This window comes from Propithecus coquereli, unplaced genomic scaffold (assembly GCF_000956105.1).
Source record: "Propithecus coquereli isolate 6110/MARCELLA unplaced genomic scaffold, Pcoq_1.0 Scaffold53, whole genome shotgun sequence".
Classification (NCBI taxonomy): Eukaryota; Metazoa; Chordata; class Mammalia; order Primates; family Indriidae; genus Propithecus; species Propithecus coquereli.
Window position 1 is genome coordinate 1384426 of NW_012151174.1, and position 9362 is coordinate 1393787.

The following is a 9362-nucleotide window of genomic DNA, read 5'->3' on the forward strand; positions in this document are numbered from 1 at the left end:
CTCTGAGATTTTGACGCAACTGGCCGCCCAGAGAGAAAGGACAGGGTGTGGCTAGAGCCCAGTGTGGGGGACAGAGTGTGGGGGCCCTGACCTGGCAGAGTCCAGGGGCCTGGGTGGGGTGGATTCTGCACCATGGGGAACAGCTACGTGAGAGGCTCAGAGGCTGGTCATTGTCCCTGCTCCACTGTCACCCCATCTGTGCACTTCCCCTCCCCTCCTTCCTCCCCTGCCCCACCCACCCCCACTGGCGTTGACGATGCCTCACAGACACAGGCCTGAGTCCCTTCCTGACACCCCGCCCCTTCTCACCCTGCAGGGACAGGGATGCAGCCAGACCCAGGGCTGCAAGGGGTTATTTATGAGCTGCAACTCCAGGAGGTTCTCGCAGAAGAGGAGACCCAGCTCGGAAGAGCCACCTGGAAGAAGACAGCGATGTCAGGGCTACAGGTGGGTTGCAAAGGCGCAGCCTTCGGTAATCCCGAGTCACATAAAGAAAGGAAGAAAAAGGGGGAAGATTTTATGAGATGAAAATACGAGCATTTCTATTCTGAACGTTTTCCTGAGAGTTGTGGGTCGGGGGGAAGAGAGAGCCCCTGGGGAGACGATGTGTGAGATCGTCGTGGGGTGCGGTGTGTGGCCCCTGGACCAGCGTGACCCTGTGCCCGCGTGTGCTGGCGCCTGACCGAGAGTGACCGCTGTTGACACGAGGCGACGTCGTGCGGGAGGCGGACAGCCGGCCGGGATGCGCGGTGTGAGGGAGGGCGGGGGTGGGACCGCGCTTTGCCGTCGGGACAGCGACCGTGAGCCTGTCTGAGCACGACCGGACAGTGCAAGCAGCTGTGCGCAGGAGCGTGGGGAGGCGTGTGACACCGAGTAGCACGCGCCTGTGTGACCGTGAGCAGGGGCGCGATGCCGTGACTGGGTGCTGAACTGCGAACACATGCGTGGCTTTCTGTGCCCGTGAAGCTCCTTCCCTACGTAGCCGTGACTCTGACTAAGTGACCGTAGGTTTTCCCGTGTGTGTCCACGAGGGCCCTGGGCACCTGGGTTCTCGGGGGCCTCGGCTCTGAGCGTTCCTGAGAGCAGAAGGAACGATCCTTAAACGCGGCTTCTCCGGAAGAGCTGGGGGAGATGAACGCGGACTGTAGGGGCGCCGCGGGGACCACCGGCTCCCACCTCCCTGCCTCGGGGGCCCCTCAGCCCCAGCCGGGCCCGTCACTTCCCGTCCCCCGCCCTGTGTGCAGGGGCTGAGACTGTGCGTCCGACAATCCGTGCACGTCCTGGCGGGACACGCGGCGCCCGCGATCACTCTCACGCGTACGCGTCCCGCACCCCGCGGTTTCCTCTTCTGTGATTTCCTTCTCTCTTTCAACAAGTGTTGTTCTCTCTGCAGTGAACTTTTTTTTTTCAGTTTTCACATCTTCAAGTCTTGTTTTCCCAGGCTGGGGAGTGGAAAACAACCAGAGGGCCGTTCCGCAAGGACCCCCCCACTTCGGATACGTGGCCCCCTGTACAGGCCCCACACGTGCCAGTGATGAGCAATCACTACTGACCCATCTGCTACTGAGACCATCTCCCAACACAGGAATGTCTGGTAATCCTCCTTGTACTGGGGAAACTGAGGCAGAGACCTAAGATCTCACTGCTAGGAAGAGGCAGATCCAGGGTTTGAACCCAGACAGTCTGGCTCTTGAACCCTTGCTCTGAACTATGGCCCTCCCGTCTCTTCTGATTGTGGCAGGGTGGGGAGAAGGGGGGCGCAAGAGTGTGTCCTCCGACCTCTGAGCCACTGGAAACTGTTGGTGGAGGGGAGCCCACACCTGGCCCTGCCCCCCTCATCCGCACTTGATCCCCATGGCAGGTGCCACACACTCGGCATGTGTTCTTGTCTATTGGGTCTTCCGTGACGATCAGAGGGACGACTCTCCTCCCTTTCGTGTGAGTACTCTATGGCCCATGGGTGAGGGCATGAAGGAGAAGGGAGAATATCAGCTTAGGAGAATATTAGAGAATACTAGCTCACGTCCGAGGGATGTGAAAACGTCTAAGTGGCATGATGGTGGCACAGTGCAGGTGCAGGGCCTGGAGAGCCCTGTGGCACCAGCCACCAAACCTATCGTTGCTGGACTGTGGGCAGGTCTTGGGGTCTGGGGGAAAAGGTCACTCAGGGGTTGGGGCTCTGGCGCTTTAGCCGGGGGCATAGAATTTTCAGGGATGGACAGCTAAGAGGTCCAGGTCAGTGACTTCGACTCAATTTTAGTCTTGGGCTCAGGGACAGAGCATCTCACTGCTCAGGGCGGGGTGAGCTGGAGCAGTCTCACAGGGACGGGGAGCACAGTGGCAGCCAGGGAGGCCTTCTGCCCGCTCTGGGGAAGAGGTGGGACAGGATCTGGGTGTGCATCGGGCGCGTGCGCCACCACAAGGAGGGGACCTGCCCAACGGGCTGTGTGCTTTGCCCTTCAGCAAGGACCCCCAGCTGCAGGTGGATTTCCACACTGGGACAACCGAGAAGTCGGACATCGCCTTCCACTTCCGAGTGTACTTTGGCCACTTTGTGGTGATGAGCAGCCGTGAGGATGGGAGCTGGAAGGGTCAGGTGTGGTCTTCCCACATGCCCTTCGCGGACGGCAAAGCATTCGTCCTGCGCATCCTGGTGCTGCACAATGAGTACCAGGTGAGTGTCCCCGGGAACGTCCACACGGCCTCCTCCGTGGGCTCCCAGAGGAGGATGCAGCTCCCCCTGGCCTGGCCCCGAGGGTCCCTTGGGGTCCATCTCCCATAACGACTCCTGCCCCAGGCCTTTGGTCACAGAACACATCCTGCTGGTACTGCCATTCTCAGCTCCTTTCCCAAACCTGACCACAGTCAAGGTCGGGCCACATGCCGTTTCCCCCAAGGTGGAGAATCTCCTCCGTCTTCACCCATAGCTATCATTTCTACATATGCTGTTATTTAAACTTTCGTGTAGTTAAACGGATAAAATATGCATCTGAATAAAATTATTTTAATCAGCCCCAAATGAAGTCTTCCTCTCCCCACTGAACCCCAATCCTCCACCCCAGAACAACAACTATTACTAGTTTCTCTACTTTCCTTCCACAGATGATCTATGCTTGTGCAAGCAGCCATTTCTTTGTAAACAAACGGCGGTGCAGGTTTCTCTATGCATTACACCTTGGGAGCTACGGTTTATTGTTGTCAAAGACTATTCTTAGAGAAATCAGCTATCCATGGTGCCGCCTCGTTTTGGTAGTGATTGCATAGTATTCCAAAAAGATTACCAAAAATTATTGAACTTGACCCTTTTCATGGGCATTGAGGTTGTTTCCAATATTTTGCTCTCACAAATGATGCTGTATTAGGGTTTCTATACAACGATTTGTCATGATCAACCTCCCAGTACTCATATTGGGAGATAATTTCAAAGAAATGGAATAACCGGTTCAAAAAGTGTGTGCATTTTCAATTTGACAAATTAACACCTAACAGTGACTTTTTCCAAAGCCTCAGAAATAAAGAATATATATGTTCAAACTTTCCTTTGCAAATGGGTGGGCCAAAAGATTGACATTTTACTAAGATTTAGGTGGGGTGAGCATCTTTTCATATGGTTATAAGCTGTTAAAAATATCCTTTTTTTTTTTTTTTTGAAACATCTGTACTATTCTACCTCTTTAAGAACACTCAGGTTTTATTCTCTGCCGTCACTAGTCCAAATCTGGGCTACTCAAAAGACAAAATGGCCCATCAAACTTGTGCATTCGATGAAGGCGAATGGAGCACTGAACCCACAGCGATCTCTGCGTGAGATACAGGAATTCAAGGTTCAGGAGACACAGCCTCTGGCCATCGGGATCTTCCAGGCTAGTGGGAGGTCGAGCAAACACAGACCTTGCCTTCGAGTGCTAGAACCTCACTGGAGGAATCAGAGGAAACCCAGAAAACAGAGTAGAGCCACTGTCTGAGACAGTCCTAAAAAGTAGTCTACTCAAAGAAGCATGTCTACTGGGTTCTGAAATGTGAGTAGGAGTTTTCTGGGTGGATAGTGTGGGTAGGTACAAGGACAAAGTGGAAAGGAAGACTGAAAGCTTGTTTGGTGGCATGCTGTGTTTCTGACACATTTTTCCCTTTTGTAGGTGGTGGTAAACGGCCAACACTATTACAGCTTTGCCCATCGACTCCAGCTAGGGGATGTGAGGATGGTGCAGGTGTGGAGAGATGTCTCCTTGACTTCAGTGGATTACGCCTAGAGAAGGAGGAGACCAGGCTCCCCCTTACCAAGGAGTCCCTCTTTCTACGTGATCATGGATTCCCAGAGCCCATCTACAGAATAATCCCTCCTCACCCCTTCCCCCACACTTGGTCATTAAAATGTCAGCAAACTTCACAGGATTTGGTTCTTGCTTTAAGGGAAAAAGGGGAAGTGGTCATCACCAAGAGGGACCTGGAGCTTCCGTGGGAGGCATCAAGAAATCAAAGAGAGGGCCGGGCATGGTGGCTCACACCTATAATCCCAGCACTCTGGGAGGCTGAGGCAGGAGGATCGCTTGAGACCAGGAGTTCAAGACCAGCCTGAGCAAGAGTGAGACCCTGTTAGATTGGGACAAGGAGGAAGGGAAACAGATGCTTTGTCTAGGGGCTGTCCACTGGGGAGCAGATGGCACTAGGAGATGCTTTGTCGACTAGAAGGGACAAATTGACCAGAGGGGGCTTCCAAGGACTGAAAAGAAGTTTGGTCTACCACCGGGGGTCTCCAAGGACTGACCAACCAGAAAGAGGTAGAAAGGCCACAAAGTGGAGATATGAACAAGGTCACCAAAGAGGATCTTTGGAGCATGCGTACAAGTAAGGTAACAGTGTCCTTAAACGAACTACCCCCACTAGCATAGTAAAAATCACACCCGCCTGAACCATGACAGTTTACAAATGCCATGGCAACCCCCAGAACTTGCCTTACAAGGTTAAAAATGGGGAGGGTTCCCAGTTCCGGGAATCCTCCACCCCTTCCGAGAAAAGCCTTCAGTAATATTATAGCACTTCACATGTAGTAAAAAAAATTTATAATAGTATATTTCCCTCTCACCTCACAGACTTTGTACCAGTGTTGTAATGTATGCTATAAATCTCACAATATATTGTTGTTATTTTTTAAATAACATTTTATTTTATTGGTTAACCATAACTTTGCTATTATTTTTTATTTGAATATTCAGTTATCTTTTAAAGAGATCTAAATAATAACAAAAAGGCATTTAGCCACAGATCACCATTTCCAATGCTCTTTATTCTTTTGTACGGTAGCATTTTGCTTCTGTGTGGGACTTCCTTTACCATTTCTTACAGTGTGGGTCTCCTGGTGATGCATTCCTTCACCTTTTATCTGAAAAAGTCATTATTTCAGCTTCATCTTTGAAAGTTATTTTCCTGTGTCTAGCACACTAGGGTGGCAGGGTTTTTAGGCTTTTTGTTTTTTCTTTCAGTACTTTTGGCTTGCATTGTTTCCAACAAGAAGCAATGTTGCTATCATTCTTGTCGTTGTTTCTCCATGTGCAATGTTTTTCCCCCCCTCTCCTGGGGCAATTTTAGGGCTTACTTCATTTCCCCTTTCCCGGGGATCACTGTTCTTTGTTGCTTGATGTCCAAAGTCTTCAGAAGTGTTGCTTCAGACGTTTTTGTCCAGTTTTCCAATTGTTTTGTACGGGAGAGTAAATCCAGTCCCTGTTGCTCCATTTTGGGCCAAAAAGTGTTACTATGCTGGTTGGATTTTAAAGGCAGTGGGGATCTTGTTATTAGTTGGAGAATAGGTGCCAGGAAGTCTCTGATTCTAAGTAGTAAAAAGGTTATTTGGGTGGTCTCTTGAAAGGAATTTGCCTACGCGATGCAATGCTTTGGTAGATAAAGTAGCTGCTGTGATAGAACATTATGAGGTCAAATTATGGCAGCCGCAGAGGTGCACCACTCAGATCCCTGTTCAAGAAAGAAATTTCTGTTTAGCTGCAAGGATTGCAGCTAGTTGACAGCCAATGATTGAGCATGGCTGGGGATAGTAGGGCCTGGCCATTTCCACCCAATGCAGGACCCTTCTAATGAGCAGTCTTTGCTCTGGAGCCCCCCATTGAGTTGTATGAGATTTTTTTGAAATCCGTGTCACTTGTGTGAGGCTCTCCCTGCCCAGTCCTGCCTTGCCCTCTCTTTTTCTCTCTCGTTGGGATTAACTTGAACAAGTCTCTTCCACTCCCGTCTCAGCATCTGCCTCCTGGAGGGCTCAAATGACACAACAGTAAACATCAGATGATGTGGCTGCTTATTTCGTTGAAGCGCTATCGAAAAGTAAATAACAGACTCGTGGATAACAGTTCTCAAAGTTCAGGGCATGGTGACTATGGTTAGTAATAATATATTGTATACTTGAAAATTGCAAATAAATACATGCAAAAATTCTCAGTTCAAGGTATAGGAAGATAATACAATGCAGTTTCCATGTTTCTGTCCTGAAAACAAGACCTCATCCATACAAAAAACAAAAAATTAGCTGGGCGTGGTGGTCCATGCCTGCAGCCTTGGGAGGCTGAGGCAGGAGGATCCGCTTGAGCCCAAGAGTTAGAGGTTGCAGTGAGCTATGATGACACCCCTGCACTCCAGCCTGGGCAACAGAGCGAGACCCTGTCTCCAAAATTAATTAATTAATTAATACTTTCCATAGGAAACTCTTCTATTTGTCATCCTCGTGTGGTGGCTTGTCTCCAAATATAACTCCTGTCATTTCTTCCCGCTCATACACACGCAGCTACTCCCATCGATAGGTGTAATCTATGTCCTCTCTCTCCCTAATAGTGTGTGGACCTGTGACATGCTTTACCCACTAGAATGTGGTAGAAGGAAGCCATGGTTGCCATTGTCATCCTTGGAATTTCCATACTAACCCACAGGAAACAAACGGCATCAAAAACACTGGAATCTCTTTTGGGGTTCTGGAATCTTCACTAACTCTCCCCTCCTCACTTCTCAGTATTCTTAGGCTGTTACAGAGGAGGAAAAAAAAGAAGGAGAATGAAAAGAAATGAAGCCTACGCAGCAGAAGAATATCACCAAACCCTTGGCCAAGCTGGAGCCATGGAGGAGGCCCTCCCCGGTTCCGAAGGCTCTGCCCTGAAGGCTGAGCTGCTGGTAGGATCAGTCTGTGGGTAGCATTGACAGCTGGAGAACATGTCAGGGGTCAGTACATGACAACCCAAAGTATGGCACCTGGGCATGCTGACACTTTGAACTAAAGGAGATTAGGAGGGCCTCGGAAGCAAGGGCTTTCTGACCTTTTTCCATCCTCCTTTCTCTCCCAAGTGGGTCATAGAAACTAGAATTCCTCTCCCCAGAGAAAGCCTTAAGACCTAGAAAGACCACTCCCTGACCTCCCCCTCTCCCATGCCCCAAAGGTACACGTGCGGTAGGTGCCCTTCCCTACACCCAGAGGAAAGAAATGCTACACAGGCCAAGAAGAATCCGGACATTTTTTTTTTCAAACAAAAGGTCTCGCATATTTATTACTGGACCAGCTTATTAGTGCAGGGCATATAAACGAAGAGAAAAATCATTTCTCCAGTGAAATGTGTCTGACTGTCGGGATAGTAATGACATTTGCTTGCTACGGTCAGATGATAGTGACCTTGATATAGAGCATAAATATGTGTGCTCTCGCACGCCCAATTCCTCATTGACCCAGCTTGGTTCTTCTCCAATGTCTCCTCTTGGAGTTGTACCTGATTTTATGACCAGTTTTCCTCCAAATCCACTGGGGAATGGGACGATTTTGCTTTTGTTCCTTGGCCAGAAATTGCTTGATCCTGAAAGTCTTGTGAGAAGACATGGCGAGAAACGCAGTGAACCGCACGCACCACTGTGGCGGAGAAGGGGAGAGAGAGCGAATACGGACAGTTCCTTACCATTAGATCCTACCCTTTTGTCCAGTCATGGCTCTCCACAACTATCCTCCTCTTTCAACAGACCTGGCATAAAAACACTGTTTTCCCTGGGTCCTTGGTCTTCATTTCTAAAGGCTGCCATGTCACATAAAACTTTGTTAAGGAAATTCGTTATGCTTTTCTCTCATTACTCTGTCTTTTGTTATAGTGTCAACCATGACCCTTGCTTTCTCCCCTACGAAGGCAAGAAGTTCATCATCAGAGACTATTTCTCCACGTTTTCAGTGGAAGCACCGGGCTTCAGTACAACAATTTGGCCAACACAACTGCTCACGACTTGACCCAACTTGCATATTCCTTTCCAATGTCCCAGTTTGTCCAGAGAGAATGAAGAAAGATCGATGCCCAGGGAACCCGCGTCAGCTTGCTGTCTACGGATAAGTGCTGGGAAGTTTCCAGACCAGCTAGACAGGAACCAATCCCCACTTCTTGTGTGTCTCTTTCACCTGCCACTCAAGATTTGAAAACATTCAGAGGAGAGAACTCATCGCAGAGAGACAGGGCTACCCTGAGCTTCCTGTGAACCACCCCTCTACCCACACACCAATCCTCTTGGAGTAGCAGGGCCCTGCTCTCAAGGATACAGATTTACCTCTTAGAGTTTCTCTCCTGCTAGCCCAGAGTGGGAACACTCATTCCATCAATTCTCATCTCTTACAAGAAAGAAAACTCACGCCTCGAATCAGAATGATCTCCAAGCCGATCAGCTCCCAAATATCTCACGCTATTAGAGCAGCATCGAATTTTTAAGACTCTCTTTGGGCTGCATTTCCAACGACTCACATGTGGACTCCCGCCAAATTGCATGGATCAATACTGAGGATCACGGGCCACGAGAAGATGAAGATGACATTGAATGTTATACACGTGTGATTTTTCTTACCCAATTTTCTTTTTATCAGCACTTTCTATCAGGAAAATGGTGTTTCAGTGGTCTTGTCCAAGCTGGTTACAGACAGATCCGGATCCCTGCTGGGACACAAAGGGAAGCTGGTCTCTCTCCTCTCCTTGAGAGCTCTTACTTAGCCACAGCGGGGAGCCGGATTTTCCATAGCTGAGGTCCTTCTATCTGCTCAATGTCAGAGCAGCATTTGGAATGTAAATGAGGTCGACTTCCATATTCTTTGGTACATAGGAAATAGAGCAGAATCCTGGGCTTTATTTTGTCGTTCTCATAGGTGAGAGAAAAGGATAGTGCCATAATCTTCATCAGATTTGCCACAGAAACCCTACAGTTAGCCATACCTTTTAAGAACACAGAAACGGCAGAGCATCAGTCAGCCAATCAGAACCACAGAACTGGGGGAGGGGAAGTATTAATAGCAACTTCTACATCACAAAGAGACAAATTCTAAAGTCCGGGTATGTTTCTAGAATTCTTTGTTC

General features: G+C 49.3%; 1 protein-coding gene and 1 pseudogene across 2 annotated transcripts; one reads left to right on the forward strand and one right to left on the reverse strand.

Moving 5' to 3' along the window:
• Positions 1-432: 432 nt before the first annotated feature.
• On the forward strand, positions 433-4250 carry CLC (Charcot-Leyden crystal galectin). The gene is made up of 4 exons (XM_012656972.1): positions 433-447; positions 1862-1938; positions 2464-2674; positions 4137-4250. The coding sequence occupies exons 1-4, from the start codon at positions 433-435 to the stop codon at positions 4248-4250; spliced, it is 417 nt and encodes a 138-aa protein (XP_012512426.1).
• Positions 4251-7705: 3455 nt separating this feature from the next.
• LOC105820489 lies at positions 7706-7861 on the reverse strand (annotated as a pseudogene). Its single transcript, XR_001138009.1, has one exon. The product of XR_001138009.1 is annotated as a 60S ribosomal protein L39 pseudogene (transcript).
• Between the last annotated feature and the right edge of the window lie 1501 nt (positions 7862-9362).

Bases quoted from the DNA above. Each gene is read 5' to 3' on its own strand.
- CLC (XM_012656972.1), top strand. The intron at 1,939-2,463 runs GTGAGTACTCTA...TTTGCCCTTCAG, and splicing joins ACGACTCTCCTCCCTTTCGT to CAAGGACCCCCAGCTGCAGG. The intron at 2,675-4,136 runs GTGAGTGTCCCC...TCCCTTTTGTAG, and splicing joins TGCTGCACAATGAGTACCAG to GTGGTGGTAAACGGCCAACA.